A 21,676-nucleotide genomic window follows, 5' to 3' on the forward strand; every position below is an offset into this window, starting at 1 on the left:
TAATTGCAAAACCTTTCAAGTGTCTGTTTTAATCCTGTTGTTGGATCTGATAGGTGGGGATTTTCCTGCATCATGACAATACAAGCTTGACTTTCAAGTAAGGTACTTTTTTTTCTTTCTTTTTTTTTTGATATTCACATCCTGTGTTGGAAAATCCCCCCCCATCTGGCTCTATAACAAGGTTTTACAACAATCACTGAGTAGTTCTTTGCAAATACAGTTTGACAGCGGTCTGATGCACACACAGACATACCCTCTGAAATCACCTTACTGCCTCGCTGTTTCCCCCCCTCTCCCCTTCTCCCCTTGTGGTTTTTAGTGGTAAAGTGACTTTTGCATCTCACAGTGTAATCTTTCTGTGTCGTGTATATAAACACATACCAGTTGCATCCTTTGTAGAGTTATGTGGTTTGCGAAATGTCTTGTTTGCCATGTTTGAGACCGTATTTTCTAGAGGAGTATTTTAATTTTTGCCTTTTTTTGTTTGTTTTTTAGGAAAAGACAAAAGAAAAGTAAAAAAAAAAAAAAAATCGGCATGCTTTTTATTGAGAATATGTATACTATAAGCATTATTATAATAAAGAATGTTTGACTGACTACTATGGTAAAAGAAAGCAAAGGGTTTGGACATTTCCCTCTTCTTCTTGTTTATGTTGTCCTTCTCCACTATCTGTTTCTCTTGTGAAAAAATGGCCACCAGACCCATTTGACTGGGGACCCAAGGGGAGACAGGTGTAGATGCTGCCCCAGCTTTGCTCTCTTTGGTCGGGGTAAGTGCGGGTTGGTGCTCCTTTCTCTCTCCAGCTACTCAAACTGTGTGCAAAACTTCTGCTGCAAGGCCACACCTGCAAAACCTCTAACAAGGTGTTTGTATCACGCAAAAATGCATTTGGGTGTTTTAATTCTGACAAGATAAGGCTTTGTATGGTCCTTTTTGTTTTTTTTTAATTAATTGATTTTCATACAGGAAAGGACATTAAAACACACTGTGATTGTTACATTGAGAGCTGGGGAGAGGCACACAGATAGAATGGCCTGGGTGCATTTTGATCTGTGGAGCCGTCCTGTTCCTGGGGTTGATGGGTGTGCGTCTGGTCTGGTCTCTCCCTGCTGCACCAAATTCTCCCCCCTCCGTGTGTCTCTTGTGTCCACTCTACTCTCAGACCTGCATGTGTGATAATCTGTGACTCTCTTGACGCAAAAAAAAAAAAAAAAAAAAAAGCCCGCGACAGTCCAGCTCTGAACTAACTATCTCAACTGAATTAGGTCACCGTGCCACCTGGAACGGCCAGCACGCAGCCGTGCGTGAGCGTGGCGGCGTGAGCCATGGGGATGACTTTTAGCGCGACGCCACCGCAGTGGGAACTTGTTCTCTCTCTCTTCACCACCAAGGTAAATGAAAAGCAAAACAACAACAAAAAAAAAAAAAAACAACAAAAAACAAAAGCACTGACCTCTCCTCTCCCCACCTGCCGCCCCCTCCTTTTGACTGTGCCTTGACCAAACACTCCTCCCCCCCTCCCCACCCGCCCCCTCCTCCTCTCCTTTGCCATCACCACCTCACATCCCCCCTCCCCCCACTCCGTAACTCCTCCTTTTTGCTGCAATGGCAGTGCTACACCTACGGCCTTGGGCTTCTAATCGGTGGGGGTGGCGGGCGGGGCGGGGTGGGGCGGGGTGGGATGGGGTTAGGATCCCCATCCACAAGACCAAGTCCTGTCTTGCATCAGCATACAAGGCGACTGACTGTACCCTCTCTGTCCCGCTGGTGTCTTAGTGTGTGACTGCACCGTGGGTGAATATAAGGGTGTGTGTGTGTGTGTGTGTGTGTGTGTGAGAGAGAGTGAAAGAAACATAAAGAACTTCATGGGTGGTGTTTCGTTGATTAGTGAGGCTTGGCACATGCGGACACACCTCCACCCTCTCCCCGCCCGCTAGTCAACTCCTCTCCACCGCCGTATTCGCCGCCCTCACCCCCCCCTTCCCTCCCACCATCCTTCCTTCCCCTTCATCCCCTCCATCCCCTTCCTTCCTTCCTTCCTTCCTTCCTTCCTTCCTCCTCAACCTCCCTCACCCCTCTCACCCTCCTATCCCTGTGCACCTCTCCTCTCCGCCGTTCACTCACACACACTCACACACACACACACACAAACACAGCGCTTTTTCCGCCGCCACCGCCGTCGCCACCTTGGATTTGGGTTTGTGGCTCTGGCTCGGACTCAACTTCCCAGAACCACCCACCTGACCCAACCTCCCCACCCCCCTCCCCCCCCACCCCACCCTCCTTTGTTACCATAGAGGCCTGGGCGTGCCAATGGACAGTGTATGTGTGGAGGCCCGCCGCCGGACTCCGTAACATGACACAGAGAGACTTTAAATGTTGGACAAGTCCGCTTCGCTAAAACTTGTTGAATGCTGGGTTTGCTTCACATGGCTGTGGCAGGGATCTTAACTCCTGTTTCCCAACACTATTTACTATTTAGGGGGGGGGGGGGGGGTTAAACATTTTCTCATCTCTGGGTCCCCCTTGCAGCCTGTGTGCCAATCAGAAACATCCTATAAGATAGGCCTAGGTATGAGGCCAGTCTGACCTGTAGATTCTCATCAATCTCAGGGTTCCTATAGGACTTTTCTGGTACGGCAGCTCTATTTCTCTTTAATACTGGGATCAGCTGGACTGGCTGGATATGTGCTCTGAGTGCCATGTATGTGTTATTACCTGTTTTTTTTTTTATAAGATTGTCCCTGTGCTGAAACAGAGAGCTTAACCCCACACACAGTACACACACACATTCACACACACTCACAGGCATCAAGTATGCAGAGTCAAATGAGTTGTCCGCCATTTGCACTGACAGCTGCGAGATGGGAGTCGAGACAAAAGGGGCTGCGGCCTTCTACCCGCCTAACAAGCAAAAGGGAAGGGAAGACGGGAGGAGAGGAGAGGAATGAATAGATGAATTGATTACAAGGTGAGTTGGTAAGAGGAGGCGTCCTCTGTCCAAAGCTGCTCACTAACCTCATCTTCCTGTTCTTTGAGGAGCCTAGTGGTGATTACCATAGCCATGTTAATCTGATGAAAAGGGCCTAAAAAGTTTATAGTGGACATATTATAGTCCGTATTACATCCTGATAATGCTGCGATGAGTCTAATGTTAATCTTTTTGGAATTCCACTGAAACTGACTTTTAAAAAAATGCTTTATTTCTAAGCTTTTTGTGTATTTTAAAGGCTTTTTCAACATATGATCTTATAGGTTTTTTGACAGCATCAAATTGTTTGCTGTTGGAAAAAAACTACCAAGTAATCCCCCCCCCCCCCCCCAAACAAAATCCAATGCACCTGCAGAATGGGAAGAAAAAGGCTTAACTCCCTTCTTGGCCTCCATGATCAGGGCTTGCAGTGCTCCAGTTTTACTTCCTTTAGCCACCCCTTTCCTCCCCCTTCCTTCCAACTCCTCACTAAAGGCTTCAGGTGCTTGTAAGTCTCTGGGCTTCCCGTGCTTGGGTGAATGCAGCCACGCATCTCTAATCTTCCCCCTCCCTCCCTCTTTCCTCCGCTCTCAATTCAGTCACACATACTGACAAGCCAAAGCTCGCTGCAGCCTTCTCCTCCTCCTCCTCCTCCTCCTCCTCCTTCTCCTCCTGCTGCCCCCCACACACACACCCACACCTCCACACTTCCTCACCCACTCTCTCTCTTTCCCCTTTTTGCCTCCTGTGGTTTGGACAGCTGAAGAACTGTAAATCCAGATATTCTTTATGCACACGTGTCCCTGTGTTGTGCTGTTTTTTGATGGGATCCCGCAGGTTACATCTGTTCTCCTGCAGCAGGTATTAACTGAGATGTCTTGAGTGCATGCATCTGGAACACAAGTCCACTCCACAGCTTAGTTCAAGCACAAACCCATCGTAGACCATATTGCCTTTTTTTTTTTTTTTTTTTAGTTTTTCCCTTGTTAAGATTCAACTATTATTTCACCATGACTATTCTCTAGCACAGATGTGAACATACAGATATCAACTTCTACTTGCTGCTCATCCTCTTTAATTCAGATAACCATGCCAGCAGTGGAGTTTTACCTCATATAATACCTCATCTACAGGCGACGAGACGGGGGCATGAACACCTGCAAAATACAATGCAATTCAATACAACATCCCTGCATGTATTAAGAAGTGAAATAGTAAATAAATGTGAGATTTGGTATTTTTTTGATGCCTCAATGTCAGCTGGTGGTGTATTGGCTTGGATTCTACTGTAAGGTGTTCATGTTATTTTGTCCAACCCTTGACTATACATGTTTAATAGCCACAAAAGACCAAATCTGTCTTTTTCTGTGGTCCATTTTAATGAATAAGAGTTCACGACAGGTTCTCGCTGTCTGCTGCTGCACCTCACGGTCCCTTTATGTTTACTCATTGGATTCCTTCAGCTGAGAAGAAGTAGCACATTAAATATACCTAAAATGGTAACCACAAATAGTCACACGAGTAGCTAAACTTCTTCAAGTAGGTTAATGGACCAAGCAGAGTGTAGTTACATTTAAATGCCAGGTTAATTACGACAGAAATCGTCATTCTAGTTTCCAAAGAGACATCAAGGGTGACTGAATGTGTTACCTCCAGAGGATAGCAATCTGGATCTGCTCATTTCAAGGGAATTTGTTCCAGCACAAAGTTAAATGGGGAAGGGAGGGGGGAGGTGGGGTGGAGGGGGGGGGGTATTTTAGCTGATGAATGTTGAATGAAATTTTTTTTTTTGCATCAACATGTTTACTGTGAATGACAAATCCTGGTTATAAAAACACATAAAAGTATATTGTATGGTTGTGTATGCATTTATGCCTTTTAACTTGTATTTCTTTAAATGTTCTGAGGCATTTTTTTCACTCTGCATGCAAAATCGTGAATAAATTCTTTTTTTTTTCCTCATGAAAGTGTCTGAATCTCTTTTTTTATTCTAATTACATTTCTGCACCAAGATGAGCAACACAGAATAATGCATATTTTTTTTGTTTTTTGACTGACACGTGGATACTTTGTAGTGTGGCAAATAATCTTATACTGTGCATTTAGTTTAGTTTCAGCAGTGAAATAAGTCGGTTTCTGTCAGCTTTACTTTGCCTGGACTGCTGGGTTTCTCCAAAATCTTTTAAATGAATACCTTTTTATATCTGCAGATCTAATGTTTTAGAACAGATTCAGTTCTTTGATCCTGATTTCTGGGAGAGATAGACTGAAACTACAGAGGCCTGGGTCTGCCACTGAGGTTCACTAACAGCAACAGGTGCATTTCACAGGCCATAAAAACCTCTCTGTTGCCTGGGGGCGTTATTGACATCCCTGCCCACCACTCATAAGCCCCCTTGGCCCTGCCCGCGGCACACTACCCCGCCTTTTACACCTTTTTAGGGTCAGAACCTGATACCCAAGCTGTCGGTTCCCATACTTATTGGGGTGCGGTCACGTGTGCTACTTTTGACCAGGAAAGGAGCACCGGCCGGCAGGGTCTTCTGGTAGTGGGAGCACCACCTCCGCACAGGCACCTCGCACCAGTGGAGTTTGGTCTCAGCAGCCCCTAACTTTCTCTCCCCCACGAAAAAGCGAGACCCCACGTCTCAAGGAGGTTCTTGCTCTCACGGCGTTGTCGTCGTTTCTATTGCTGATTACTTTTTTCTTACCATAAGCTGAGGGGGACGCGAGAAGTCCTGACAGAGGCGGCACGATGACAGCTGTCGAAACCCACATCACATACAGCAACTCTTACACGATCCAACATGAAGAGGCGTACATGAACCAAGAGGATGACTGGGACAGGGACCTGCTGCTTGACCCAGCCTGGGAGAAGCAGCAGAGGAAGGTAGGTTTTGAGGCTGAGCTTGTGCGTTGTGCGTAATTACGCACAGAATGACCCTTGCCCTTTATCTATGAGGGGATTTATTAATGCTTTTTTTTTTTACCGGTTGACATGCCAAATGAGATGATTTTCTAATCCAGTGGGCTTCCCTAATTGTGTAAAAATATTTTAAACAGCCCAACATGAAACTGGGCTAAGTTGTCCTCGCACCTGGCACTTCAGTCCTGCTGGAAGCTGTGTGGGCAGATATTTTAGGCCGTGGCACTTTCTCAGTGTTGTCTTTCAGTTACCCCCCGATTGCCTTGCGAAGCCTGTCTAAATATAATACCACCCTCTCCCCAGTCTTCAGCTTCAACATTTGATTCATAACTTAATGAAATACACTCTAGTTTTTTTTTAACAACCTGAAGCAAAGTTTAAAAAGCACAGCACTGAAACTCAGCAGCGGTGGTGAAGTGAAGTGAAGAAACTTAACACAAACAGTTTATTAATTAGTAGAGTTGACTTGTGTCTGACATACATTAACAACACAATAAGCTACACCTAAAATAAACTAGCATTGTTTCTTGAATACTGAATTAAATAATGCATACATACAAATATAAAACGTTTTTAAAAAAGATTAATTAAAAACATTTTTAGCCATTATTGTTAGTGCATAAATACAAATATAAAACATTAAAAAAATATTAATTAAACACATTTTTAGCCATTATTACTGTCATAGCAAGGGGCGGCGACCATGCGTTGCTAAGCGACCAGTTGGCCTTGCAGCTTGGAGGACGACAGGTGCGTTTAATGACCTGTCGACTCATCTGACACAGGTGACGTCTGCAGCCGCAAAACACTCATAAAAGTTTAATACAGCTTTTTTAATTTTAACATAAATGTTTAAAATGTTTACTTGACACGCACATTGTCCTGCCACCGCTCTGTTTCACCTGTTTAAAGAGATATTTGTCGGGTTTTTTTGGGCGTGACAACAGTAGTCTTTTTAAGCTAGCATGTCCTCTCCCATGGGATGGAAAATGGCCGCCAGGTAGCTCATCTGCAAGGTAGAATAAGTTTTCTCTGTTGCAAACTCTGATATTAATGTTAGTAAAGACGGTATTTAAGGACTGAATATTGTACAGGAATGTTTCAAAACACAAGTTACACTATTCATAGGCCTACCTTTTCATTTAATTTCCTCTAAAGTTAATAATTTATACAGCTGAACTGCCTGTTTTATGTGTTACACTTAATATGATTACCCATATTTACATTTTTAGACCAGCTATCATTAAATCTCACTCCCAAAACTTGCATAGATAAACACAAACCAAACACTTAATTCTGCTTTGAAGATATTTTTAATATTTTTTTAAAAAGCTTTTCTGGTTCGAGTATTCAGTCTGCAGCATGCATAATGAACCAAAAGCTAAACACAGATGACAGCCAGAGATGACATAATTCCCCAGAGCCTCTTTGGCAATAATTATACAGGGAATTATACAATAACACAGAGTTAAATTCACCGAATAAAACCTAAAGTTGCTCAAGATAACAGGAGATTATAGTCATTTCTGGCTGTCATCTGTGTCCCTTTCTTTTAACAAAAGAGTCTTAACTTGGGAGACAGGTTAAAAGTCTTAATTACTATGAACTAGATGTTAATGTTTTTTGGCTCCAGTCACATAGAATAGTCTTTTAGAAATCTGGAAATATATTCAGAGCAACTGTGAAGATGTGTACTTAACATTTTGAGAAAAAATGTGTATGCAAAAGTCCTAAATGCAAAACACTTAATTTACACTTCATACAGTTTAAGTATTGGTTGTTATGTCTGATGTCATTTTCTCTGATTGTAAGGATGTGTAAATGCTTAGTCTTTTTGAGTGATTCTGATACCAATATGTTCTTTTTCCACTGTAGTGTCTTTGTCCAAGTTAAGAAGTAAAAGGTTTAAAACCGATTCACTTCTTTCCGGGTTTAAAAATAGTCTTATTCTCAGCACTGTTGCTCATTTCTCATCGCTTTCACACTACATGTCAGAAAATGGCACAACCATTGGTCAAATGTCAACAGTAAGAATGATCAGACTGGTATTATTATTATTATTATTATTATTATTATTATTATATTAAGATGATATCAAGTGAAGCCAAAAGTATGTGGATATATTGATGGATGTACACTAGTTTATCTCATTTGTTTTAGCTGTATCCTATTTTGTGCTCATGTCACAAGCCAATTTTCCCCACAGGGATAATTTAAATCTTATCTAATCTAGTCTAATCTAGACTAATCTAATGTCACCTAATCTGCAGTATTGTGGAGCGTTACAGCATAGAGCAGCGTGTTCGGATGGCACCAGCTGCGGTGAATCTGCAGAATTGTTTCTGTCAATGCAAAATGTCCTCCGCCACTGCCGCTACCGCCGCCGCCACCGCTGACTCGCTCCCAGTGTGACAGGCTGAGACGCCTCAACAGATGGTAGCACGGAGAACGAGATAGCAAGCGAGAGAGAGAGAGAGATGGCAAGGCTGGTAGATATACACCCCGGGTTAGTTTCACAGACCTACAAATAAACATCTTCCTATAAATACTTTTCAACTTGCAAGGCTCCAACTTCCCTCCCTCCCTCCCTCTCTCTCTTCCTTCCCTTCTCTTCTCTTCATTACACTCTTTCTCTTTCTGTCTCTCTCTGTCTTTTCTCCACTCACTCCCCTCCATCTTTTGCACCTTTTTTCTGCTGCTTTCTTGTCAGCTAGAGTTGCTCCTTTTTTTCTTTTCATCTCATGCACCTGTCAATCATTTCACTGTAAGACAATATAATAAGCCACGGAAACCCACACAAGCATCCCCCCTTCTCTCTTTTATTCTACACCTCTCCTTCTCCCAGGGGAGTAGGTCATCGTACTCCGTTGCTCTTCTCGGCATGTAAAATCTAAGCTTAAGGAGCTGATATCAGCCCATAAATATAGCCGCTGCATCATTTTTGCCATATAACAAACATGAAAGGGAACCCTCGCGCCACCTGTTCTCTCTTCTATCCTTAAAAATTTCAGTGGAAAAAAAGCAGCTCATATCCACCACCCTCCTTTGACTCAGTAGTAAAGTGTTTGTCAACACACAGTGATGCTGAATCTGATACTGGACATTAGAAATAGTGCGTGTCTGCGCACACACGTCTGAATTGTACATCTTGACACAGGTTTATATTTATCGGCAGCAGCTCCGAGGGAGAGATTGCTAGCTAAATGATTCATGGCTCGGTTTTGGGAATAGGAGTTTTATTTAATAGGAGCTGGAAAAAGATACAAAGCAGCTGTACTCCTTAAAATATAGAAGCAAGTAGGGTTTTTTTTAAGTTCGCTTTGCCCCACTTATTATTCAAGGCCGACTGAAGAGAGGAGACGAGGCGAGAACAGGCCAGCCGAGGACAGAAGTTGATGTTTCCATGAGGTCTCAAAGCTTTATCGATGCTGGGCTGACAGCCTGGAAAGAAAGAGAGAGAGAGACAGAGAGATGGAGAGAGAGACATCTACAAACAGCAGAGATCATTACAAGCAGGATCAATAACAATGAACGTGTGGCTATGACTTAAAAAAAAGGAGTTTTATTGTTGTCGCGATGGATTTAAAGCCGCATTGTTAGCGCCTCAGGACTCTCCTAATTTAAAGTCTTTACCTTTCTTTTTTTTTTTGAGTGTTGAAATAATAGAAAAATCATAATACACCAAAGTTGACCACTGTGACCAAAGTCATCTTCAGTTTCACATAGTTTAAGAGTTCAGCTGCTAACTGACTAAGTGAATGACTGGCTGCCCAGCGAAGCTTATGCTAGCAATGACCTATAAATACTCATTACACAGGGTTATCAACCGCTCTAATGGCTCAGCTTACCTATTAGCCATACGATGAATGCTTGTTATACTTACACACACATACATAGAAGAAATTAAGCACTTTATCATACGTCATTGGTTTTAAACTTAACTTTGTGAAATTAATATTGTGATAATTAAAAAGGTTAAACATCTCATCAATCCTATCACCGTTTCTTTCTTTTACTGTTTGATTAAAATAAATTACTTTCAAAACTGTTCTCACGTTTATGTGATGATTGAAATGCTGAAAACGTAATCAGTTAAACCGTATAATCATCATATATCGTGTCTTAAAGTATTATAGACATTCAGACCTCATAATGAACCTTGTAAGGAAGCACAAATGAGACCAAATCTGCAGTAAAAACCTCCATCCTGTTTTTTATTTCTACTCCACAGGGGGTAAAATAAATGAAGTGTCCAGAAAGAGTCGTCATCGTCACATTCAAGCGATATAAAGTCATATTCAGTAACGTGATATTTATCCACTCACCCTAATGTAACGTCCCTCCGTGTGTGTGTGACGCGTAATCGAATCTAATTCTCGTCTAATCTCATTCCGCACTTTTAACAAGTCAGCCGGCAGCCAGACGCAGGCATTGATCTCACCTCCTCCTTCTACCTGATCAAGCTCCGCCAGACAATACTGTGAAGTGCTTTCTGTCCTCAGGTAATAACGAGGCAGCGGTTTACACTAAAGTCTGAAGATAATGACGTGTAGCAGTAGGCTAAAGACTTTCTATGACTGTGTGAAACGTTGTTGCCTTAAAGCCCAGTAATGTATATATCCATAATATCATTGGCGCTGCTGCAGTTAGCTGGAAGAATATCTATGAAACAAATGAGCCTTAATAAGCTAGAAGCCCTTTTTTATCCTGCTAAAGGCCTCGGCTCTGAACTACATATCAAACTGATTAATTATGCAACTGAAAATACTAAAAATCACGTTACCATCAATAATGAGTTAACAAATATACTTAGAAGCTGCTCTTGCTCATCTGAGACGGGATGTTTTCATTCAGGTCTCCGCTCTCTTTTTAGAGGCTGAAATTATGACACTGACTACAAAGACGGATCTTTTCTACTCTTATTTCCCTCCTCTCATTCCTAACTTGCACCATTACTGAGAGAATTACAGGAACTCATTTTTAATGTATTCCCGCTCCACTGATCTGAGCTTACACTGCCTACACACTACAGTACCCAATCCCAAGATGCATCTGGGAGAAGGGGGACACCACTTATATTCTCTCCCATGATTAACTCCGTAAGGATCACGTGATCCCGGTGCAGGAACAGTAGATTTCCCTTTTTAATGGACCATTCTGCTTGAGACCACCATGCAAGTGATTTTCTGATTAGTACTTTGTAGCATTAATAAACAAAATAAAATTATAGGAGGACATTGTTTAAGACTTTCTATTTGATAAAGACATTTTTAAAAGGTGTCTACACCACTCATAAGCCCTATAAAAATAAATGCGAGTCGTCTGTTTTACACTATATCAAAGAGAGTATTTATTATAATTATTAGTTCAAATGTTCTCAGGACAAGTCAAAGTTTATTAATATAGCACATTTAAAACAACCTCAGTCGACCGAGGTGACGTTACAAGCTTAAAACAATTATGAGTAGCTATAAAAACACAATAGATAAAAGCTAAATATAATTACACAATAAAAGTCAGGGTGTCAAGATCATCTAGGATTAAAAGCTGATGTCTTAAGCAATGATTTCTCTTATAATGTGGCTCAATATCTAGTGTTCAAGAATCAAATAAAAGAACAAAACACTATTTAAAACTTCTCCACACTTGTAAAAGTTCACGCCAGGTAAATGGTGTCTGAATAATAGGATTAATAAGTACAGTGTGTATCTGTGTGTGTGTGTGTGTGTGTGTGTGTGTGTGTGTGTGTGTGTGTGTGTGTGTGTGTGTGTGTGTGTGTGTGTGTGTGTGTGTGTGTGTGTGTGTGTGTGTGTGTTGTGTGTGTGTGTGTGTGTGTGTGTGTGTGTGTACGAGGGTTAAACGTAAGTGGAGAGGTGAGAGAGCTCGCAGTCAGATCAAATAGCAGTTGCTATTCCAGAAGCTGTGTCCATGTAGGGAGGCTTCTATAAACTGCTTTTAGCGCAGGAGTCCTGGGAGGCCGCAGGAAGGGCTGAGGAGTGTGTGTGTGTGTGCGTGTGCGTGTGCGTGTGTGTGAGAGACATATTCTCTGTATTAGCATGAAAGTGTTTCTGATGAATTGTGAGAATCTGATGAAGACTGTGAAACAGACAGTTTGAAGGTGTAAAAGTGCTCTGGCAGAGTGTCGTAATGATGAAGGCAGACACTCGATACAGCCGCCGTGTCAGAATCCAGCGAGTGAAAGTAGAAATGATGATTAATGGGCTGCGAGAGCCGCCATCTTGATCTGATCAGAGTGCTCCTGCGGGTCTCTAGATAGCATTAAAGCTCGGATTAGTCGAGAGAATTGCACCGTTTAACTGCAGCGTTTCGCTTTTTTGTTACGCACACAAAGAAACTTAAAAAAACAAAAAATCCAAAGCATTCAGCGTCATCATCCCACCAGTATGTTTTGAGTTTACGTAGCCCTGTTACTTTTTAAAAAATGTTCTCCAGGCTCGGTGCTCGGGCGTTGAAAATGGAGACTCGTGTTTATGAGGAAGCAGAGAGCCATGAGCTGCCAAATCGGTGACCTCAGTGACGAATGACAGACAGCGGCTTACACAGCTCGAACGCCTCCAAAATGTCACCTCAGGTCCTAATGGTGTCAGTCTCCTGTGTTAATGAGACCTGACTGAATGCTGAACCTGACTTTATATATATATATATATATATAAAAAATAACATAGAATAAAAAAAAGCAGCTTGTAATGTTGCAGCTGAAGCTTGGTTGCATGCGGTGGGTATTTATAGGCAGCTGGTAGCAGAAGTTACAGTCATCACCAGTTGGACGTCTGCTGAGATGATGGGTCCCTTATAATAGGACTGAGGTCATGAAGATATCATTATGTGCTTTATAACAGCCGAAAAAACTGCAGCCGTAAAAAGCGCTGCCAGAGAGCCGCGCTAGCTTCTAGTTAAAGCATGGAAATGTTAGCCCCATGCTGTAATCTTTGACTTTGTGCCACGGCGGCCGCCATTGTTACAGTCGGAGCCGTTTGAAGCCGAGATGAAAGATGTTTATTAGCTGCTGCATCAGCTTTAGGTGTTAAAGGCTCGGTGCCAGCTGATCTCAGCAGGACGCTAAACTGAGGACTTCCTGAATGACGAGGCACATAGCCGCCGGTCACATGAAGTCACAAATGACTAAATATAATCAGAGTTATGATATCATCTGACTCGGAGCATTAAAATATTGTTTTAGTGGTTTGTGGATCTGTAATGGAGGTAGAAGTAGAATCATGAGGTTGACAGTGGACATGGTTTTTTGGTTAAATGAATGCTGAAAATGTCGCCGGCTCGCATGTTACCACAGATCAGTTTCACAAGTAAGTCGTCATGTTCCAGGTTCCTGTTCAGATGGAATTAGCTGACCCGAGATCTGCCTGCACAGTTTTGCCTCTTATTTCAGAGAAAGAACTCGCCTGCTGAAATTAGACACAGCCCTCCTCCTCCTCCTCCTCCTCCTGCCCAACCTGTCCTCCTCCTGAGGCCAGCCGCACTGTCATAAATCCTCCACAACCACTTACACCAATCCCTCTCCCTCTCTCTCTCCCCCTCTCTAGTTGTCACTCTGAGCTCATTAAACGACCAACGAGTCAGCGTGCCGCCGCTGCTGCTGGCAGCCACGAACCTGTACAATCACCTTTATTCTCCGCCATCGATCACACGCTCACTCAGTCCGTCATTTAGTCATTTTCTGAGTTGTGTAACAAGACGGCGGAGGCTGGAAATGGAAAGAAAGATGAGGATGCTCTGTGTGCAGCGTAAGCAGAAAGAATCAGGCTTATTAGATTCAACCTCTCTGACAAGTGAAAGGCATAAAAAGTTAATACATATAGCAGATCTCTATTAATATGGAAGAAAAGTTTGTTTTTAATCAAAAGCCATAGATTTTATTCTCCTGGAAGATTACTTTTCTTTCAACTTGTGATAGTTTTAGCACCACAGACAGGGTCATGTACTGCAGTGTGAAATGCTAAGATAACATATTTTTAGCCATGTTAGCAGTGTGGCTGTATGTTGGTTGGTCCACCACTGAAATATTTTACATTAACAACTATTAAATGGACCTTTTTATTAGTAAGTTATTAGCAGAGAGGCTGACAGGAAGTAAGGGGAGAGAGAAGTGGGTATTTATATGACTACCAGGGCAATCCATTATCATGAACTGTTGTCAGGGAATTCATATTGCTCTCTTATTAGTCTTGCTCCTCCATGAGGTCGACATTTATGGTCTCGAGTGAGACATCTCCACAACTATTGGATGGATCGTCATGGAATTAGGTTCAGGTTTATCTTGCCCCCCATCCAGCAGGAGGGTTAGGGTTAGGGTTAGGGTTAGTAATAACTTTCTAGGTCTCCAAACTTTTCATTTAACTCCGTCATCATGTCACAATTTTAATTTGTCCAATGTTTTGATGATGATTATGATCATATGTGCACCTGCAGTCTCTCTAATCCGTCGACACATCAGATAAATGTCCCCAAATTAGGCCTCACAACATCCTCTGCGAACTGTAATGGCATCAAATAAAGGAAAGATGACACCATTTATTATGGTAGACCAAACTGGGCTGATGTTTTCTCTAAATAATCACCAAAGCATTTACTGCCCCGTCCTTCCTGTTGATTATAGCCTCCGTGCTGCTTTTGAAATGTGAACACCTGCGCACGTGAACACACACACACACACACACACAGACACCCTGATCGAGAGGCACGTTGATGATTTTGGCGTCCATATCTGGCGTGCATCTGGCAGTGGAACATAATGTAAGGCAGCATAATGGAGAAAGGAGCAGGACACAATGTTTCCCTCACACACACACACACACACACACACACACACACACACACACTGAGCCGAAGCAATTAATATGACAACACAGACAGATGGCTCATGTCAAAACAGGTGATTGACTGAACCAGGTTAGCCGTACGCTCCCTCGGGGGCGGCTCGGAGAACAGAAGATAAATCTTTGCTTGTAGATGATGCGCTGCAGGATTGTCAGGCAGCGTCTGTGTTTCCATGTCGCTCTAGTTTGATTTGTTTAATATAACTCTTGAGCGCGGTGACCCTTCTTCTTTGCGAGCCAGACGACTTCATGGGATTTCTCAGATAAAAAATGCAAAGATCGGCATTTAAATTTAAAGAAGGGAGCCTCGTTTTGTAAGCTCTATTTGTAATGATTTCCCTCCTTTTAAATCTTTCATTCATTAGCTTTGTTCTCAGTGTGTTTGCGGGCGGAGGACTTTTTTGTCTTTCATCACCTGCTCCACCTGTTCACTCACCAGCTAAAAATCCCTCGTGCCCACAGTGTATCTCGCTGGCATCTGGCACAGAGAGCTGACACACACACACACACACACACACACACACACCAACCACACACACTCTTTAAACTACAAGAGGCGTCCTTAGGCCTTTTATCCTCTAAACACAGACATAAATCCGCCGGTTTGGACTCGGGCCTCGCCACAGGAGTCCGGCGGTGGCCCTGTTGTCAGCAGGGTCTCTGGGATATTATCCTGTTAATCCTTCATAGAGGAGAGGAGGAAGAGAGGGATAAATACGTTGATGTTGGAGACTTGATTCACTTACAGTTCAACACGCTGGGAAAAAATGTCACATTAAAACTGAGCTGTGGACTTCTTCTCAGTGACAGAGGCTCCATTGTTTTATACTGTATGTAGTAACTGATTTGAAAGCACAGTGACCTTGCTGGTAGATATATTTTTTTCCAATTTCACAAATCAGACATTGAATGCAGCAGGTCTGTGCCATTATATGACATTGTGTGAGCGAATAATGACATAACTAAGTATTACATTTCTCTTTTTACATTTGAAACTGACACTTTTTAACACTACGAGTCATTATAACATAACTTTGTGAAGCAGAATTTTTTTTTTCCTCTTTCCAATCTTTAAAATCACCTTGCAGCCTCTCACAGACCCAAGTTGACCCCTAACTATCTTTTTCTAAGTTTTGCAGCTGTGAGCATTAATTTAGTTGTACGTATTATTCTATTTCTTTTTCTCCATTTGAAACAGACACTTTTTTTAAACACTACCTCACCTCTGTGTTTCAGTGTTTTATTTATTTTCAGCAGGTGTCAGCAGCTCGTAACCTTTGTGTGAGTCGACCTTTTTAAAGCAAAGGGAGTACGACCCCGTGTCAAACCTTCTAGTTTAGGCCGATATGTTGCACAATTGCAGATACCCCAACCAAAAAGAGATATTTTCAGTGTTTGAGTTGGTTTTTAGAAGAGCAAAGACATTAAATGATCCATTATTTAAAATTAAAAAGCAAAGATAAATGATGAGTAAGAGAGAATTACAACTCTGTGTAGCAGAAATATTCACTTTTTGTCCTCTTTCCCATCTTTAAAATCATCTTGCAGCCTCTCACAGACCCAAATTGACTGAAACCACATCTTTTTTTGTACATTTTGCAGCTGTGAGCATTAATGTAGTGTACTGATGTAATTTAATGAAGTTATTTGATCTCTAATAACAATAAAAATCATCAATATCTGTGTTTTAATAGCTGCGTCAGCGTGGTGGGGGTATTAGAGGTAACATCGGTGGGGCAGAAGAGTTCAGGTTGGACTGTTAGAGGTGTGTGTTGGGGTGGAGTGAGAGGGGGGAGGAGGTAGATGGGGGGGGGGGGGGGTGGTTCAACTCTTGGGCTCTCATGTCATCGTCCTTGTTGGACCCAAGTTCAGGGCTTCAGGTCTCTGTGAGAGAGGAGGGGGGATATTTAAAGCTCACAAGGGGAGGAAGGGGAAGAAGAGAAGGAGTTGGTGGGGAGGGGGGAATGAGGAGGGGGAAGGGGGGGTGGCTCCTAAATGTCGGCTACACCTGTCGTGTGTTGTAACTCTCTCGCTCTCGCTCTCTCTCTCTCTCTCTCTCTCTCTCTCTCTCTCTCTCTCTCTCTCTCTCTCTCTCCCTCTCCCTCTCCCTCTCCCTCTCCCCTCCCCACCGCGGTCCTGTCACTTTATCGGCTGTTAAAACTCGCTGGAGGAATTCAACGCCAATTGTTGTTTATAACAGACGCTCCAACACGAGAAAGTGACGTCAGAGATAAAAATGATTTCGAAAAACAAACCCAACAATCTACCAGAGACACAGAGACACAGTTTTGGTACTAAAGAGGATCAAAAACTGTCCTGTTCTGAAACCCAGCATTAAAAGTCTTATCATGTAATCAACTTTATTTGTTCTTTAATCAGATGGTTCCTAATTTAAATACTAAAAAAGACAAAACATTTTACACATTTTATACTTCTTTAAATAATCAATTTTTATAGAAAGTCATATTTATATATCTAAAAGTAAGGTTTACAAGCAAGTATTAGTACTGAAACTGTACATCATATAAACTGTGCCTCATATGAACACTAGTACTACTCAGTTTCTTTTCTACTTTGATGAGATGGTGCTTTAAATACTAAAAAAAGCCACATTTAGACTATTTCAGACAACATTGAACACATGGATTTGAGATTTTTGAAAATAATTTAATATAAAATCATGTTTATACTTGTGAAAGTAAGCATTAGTACCAAAACTCAAGTATTACATGAACACTAGATACTACTCAGTTGTGCCTTTTTATGTTTATTTTCATTTTGTGCTGTCTGATTTCACCTTTTTAAATGAATACAAATCTTGTCATTGTAGGTCAGACAACATCAAAATCTCCACTTGTGGATCCAAACATCTCAAAATCTCACCTACACATCAAACCTTTCTCGTTTCCAGAAGTGAAGATAGTTTTATTGACACTTTGCTTGGAGACTTTGAGACGAGAAGCGTTGACGGAGATGTTTGTTGGTGTTGTTTGTCCTGAAGCAGCTTAAAGGCGGCTGCTCGTATCTGCCACACTTGTTACCGTGGAGCTCTTATGTAAGCGCTGTCAGCTTTCCTGTGCTTTCACAAAGTGTTTCTCTCTTATGTGGCGTTACATCGCTGACACCTTCCTTTCATGGAGGCCTCACATGTATCCATTTTTCTTCCCCCCCCCCCCCCCCCCCCCCCTTTCAAATATGATGTGAAGCTCCCATTTGAAGACAAGAGCTCAGCAGCGGAGCAGTTTTCGCTCCATCAGGCTCGACAGATGGACAAATCAAACTCTTTTTTTTCTTTTTTTTTTCTTTTTTACTCTGATATCTGCTGACAGATAAAACAGAACATGTTATATTATCTTTCTCTGCCAGTCAGCGGCGTCCTGCTGGGAGTCTCTCAGCGGTCAGCCATGATGGGAAACGATGTGTCAGCCGAGCATGTAAATGATACTAAAAGAACGAGAGGGGGGAAAAATACTCGAAACATCTCTTTCAATATAGCTACAACAGGTGGTCTGAGTTATTTATTTATTATAATCATCATCATACGTATATTTGTATATCGCTTATTTTAAACATAGATCCACAGTCTCATCAAATCTATTAAAACTTTGAGTCGAGTAAAACCTACTTTGACTTATTATAGTGAGACATTAATTCATTTTTAAAGATATATCTCATTTGATTTGGTTTATAATTAAATTCATCCTTAATATTTGAATGTTTAATGACTGTAACGGTCAGTAATAACAGCACAGAGCAGCTTGAACTCCTCAACGTGTTTAGTGTCTGTTGCTGGCCCGTGTGTTTTTTTTGTTGACACGAGCCGCCGCAGGTTTCTCATTGTGGACTAAAGGTGCACATCGTATTCGAGGTGCCGAACACTTGTTACTGTCAGACAGGTGCAGCCACGCGGACACGACGACCATCCAAAAATCATTCAAATCATACCGCTGCTATTAAGCTTTAAGCCTTTAGCTATGATGAAGATATAACGGCTAATATTTCTGAACCCGGTCACACATTCAGATCTTCAGTGGAAACGTAATTGAATCTATTATTACTATTAGACTAAATTAATATGATTAGTATTAAATAAATTCTAGCTATCCATCTATATTTAAAAGTACTGTGTGTGTATTTGTGTGTGAACTCATGTGCATCTCAAACATAGTGACCTTATAAACACTGCAGGTTTTTATGTGCAGCTATTATTGTTCACTCTGCATGTGAGCGGGCAGTGATTCGTTTAGGCAGCGTGCGTGTTTGTGTGTGTGTATGTGTGCGTGTTTGTGTGAAAGACCAGGACATGACACGACTGCTTGAACAGGTGTGTGACAAAGGTAGCCGTAGCAGACAGGTGTGAACGAGTCAACCATGTCAACCTTGCAGGCTGGACTATTTTTACAGCAGCAGAGCAACATAAATACCTGTTTATATAAAGCCGGAGCACATATACTGAATATATGCATGAACACGACCCGCTTTTAGATTGTTCAACTTTATTTTTAAAAAAAAATGAAGAGAGAAGAGTGAAGCTCAGAAACAGAAAGAGGAAAGAAGAGAGAGCTTGTGTTGTGGTTTACCTTTCTGTGCATCAGGACTTTTATTTAAACTAACTGGACTTGAAAGAATGAGGTTATGAGCTTAATGTTCAAAGCTGCAATAAAAGTGTGCTGTCGTAATCCATCACGGGGTACACAACGTGATCCTCTAAGATGTTTCTGCCTCTTAAAGTTAATTATAATAGATTTTTTTTTAAAGATGAATCTCTGGTCCCCTCTTTTTAAAAGCTTTGTGATTGCTTCCTGCATCACATTTAGACTGAAGCCAGAGTTTGGGCCATAAAGCTAAACACACACACAGAGAGATAAGTGCTGCACTGTTTCCTGTAAGTTTTAATTTCTAACACTCTAGCAGCATATTTCCATAATTAGATCAGCCATCTCTGATTGAAGGTGCTAATTAGTGAAATCAGCCACTGTATACTTTTATAATTAAATCTGCACAAAAGAGTGGACAGCAGCTCAGCAGCGCTCAGCAGCGCTCAGCAGAGGTGAGGTGTAAATGAGGAGCAGCCTGCAGGTTTATGTAATTACGTGTCTCATTAGCAGAAGAGGCGAGGTCGGATGTTTTTATATTTCTGTGTCACAGAATAGCCCGAGACGGACAAACTGGAGCTGCTGGAGTGTAAAGAGCACCTTGCTGGAGTGTGTGTGATGTGTGTGTGTGTGTGTGTGTGTGTGTGTGTGTGTGTGTGTGTGTGTGTGTGTGTGTGTGTGTGTGATGTGTTGGACCGGCACCACAGAGGGCAGGAGGCACATACCTGTAACATAACAGCGAGACAGGAGCGATGGCCAGCGGCAGGAGGACATTTTGTGTCCCCACGCACGCACACACACACACATACACACGCACACATACATGCACACACACACACACACACACACACACACACACACACACTGTGGTGAGAGCTGCTGAATGTCACAGGTAAACACAACATGTGCAGAGACAGCAGACATTCAGCCATGATTTCATTATTAAATATTTAATAGAAAAATAACATTTACTCAACTGAGCTTCACATCACCAAATTATAATTCTATGTTACCAAATGATGCCAGTTTAGGGATATTTAACCCCTCCCCAAAAGGATAGGAGGATAACAGAACACTTATTAAATACTATTTTGACTATTAGTTAGTAGTAATTATATAATTCACAATTCCTAATAAGTTTTTGTTTCAGTTTCCAGTTTGGGAATATTTTCATCCCCAAAATAGCGGAAGATATGTCTTTTATTTTTAGACATGTCCATATTTTGCTTTGATTTGACATAATTTAGTCATCTAATCCATCAAAACATAGATAATCTTTGGAGCCACTTTCATTTACATTCAATTAGTCCGGTTAGATTTTGACTGATCGTGGTCGTTGAATATCGTGGTCGTAGTTTTTTGCCAACTTTCTTAGTATTTAATCTCTAAAGTAGTTATTGTGTATATTTCTCTGTAAATAAGTCATATCTTTTTCATCTATCATTTCTAGAGGGAGGCTCTCAAAATGACTACATTATGATTAAATACAGAGCGGGAATTTAACAATATATTTATTTATTTATTTTTCCTGCAAAACCACCTGAGCATGACCAAAGAACATGAACTGATGTTATAAAGCTCCACATCTGGATCTGTTATATTTAAAAATCACTGCAGTGAAAAAAAAAAAAAAAGCCCCCAAAAATCAGATCACAGGTCGACATTTGAAAATAAACCATTGTTGCGTGACATGACTCTCTCCCACCTTTTTTAAAGATATTGATTTCTACTCTAACTCTCAGTGCGGCGGAGCTTAAATATGGAGTGCAGATATTGAACAGGTCGTTTCAGAAAATGGATCTGACTCTCGGCTTCCCCTCCGAGGCCGACGGCGGCCGCACCGGTTGCATCAGCTCTTTAATGTACAGTCGAGCTGCTCTGAGCCTCTGAGCCTGATCAAATGGGAAAAATTATATATGTGTGTGTGTGTGTGTGTGTGTGTCAGCTGTATTGAGGGTCAGCAGCCCTGACTCCCCTTGAGGAAGAGGAGGAGGGGTGTAGTTATGACAGGCATTCAGCTGGGCTGCCGTGACCTCATTTTACAAGGAGGACCTGTAAAAAAAAAAAAAAAGGAAAAAAAAAAGACTAAGCTGAGCCAGGCCAGACCGACAGGTGTGGACAGACAGAAGGGGGGGAGGAGGGGGATGACTTCATGCCAGGGGACTCTGTAGACCACCACAGGCATTAAAACAAACCCTGGGGGGGGGATGAGATAATAGAGCATTACAGATGCAGAGCTTTAGCTATCACAGGTATGGCAGTTAATAGTTTTTTTTTAAATCCTAAAGTGCCTCGTTAAGCTCTTTTGGATTTAATGAATTTTGGATT

The 21,676-nt window shown here is 41.9% G+C and overlaps 1 protein-coding gene across 1 annotated transcript in view; it reads left to right on the top strand.

The window, feature by feature from the left end:
* Positions 1-5,498: 5,498 nt before the first annotated feature.
* actn3b (actinin alpha 3b) overlaps positions 5,499-21,676 on the top strand; it is a 33,071-nt gene continuing 16,893 nt past the window's right edge. Inside the window, exon 1 of the mRNA XM_053343513.1 lies at positions 5,499-5,862. Coding sequence (XP_053199488.1) covers positions 5,728-5,862 — 135 coding nt within the window. The 5' untranslated portion in view covers positions 5,499-5,727. The remainder of the gene's footprint in view (positions 5,863-21,676) is intronic.

The sequence above is a fragment of the Scomber japonicus genome, chromosome 22 (assembly GCF_027409825.1).
Source record: "Scomber japonicus isolate fScoJap1 chromosome 22, fScoJap1.pri, whole genome shotgun sequence".
In the NCBI taxonomy this organism is placed as follows: Eukaryota; Metazoa; Chordata; class Actinopteri; order Scombriformes; family Scombridae; genus Scomber; species Scomber japonicus.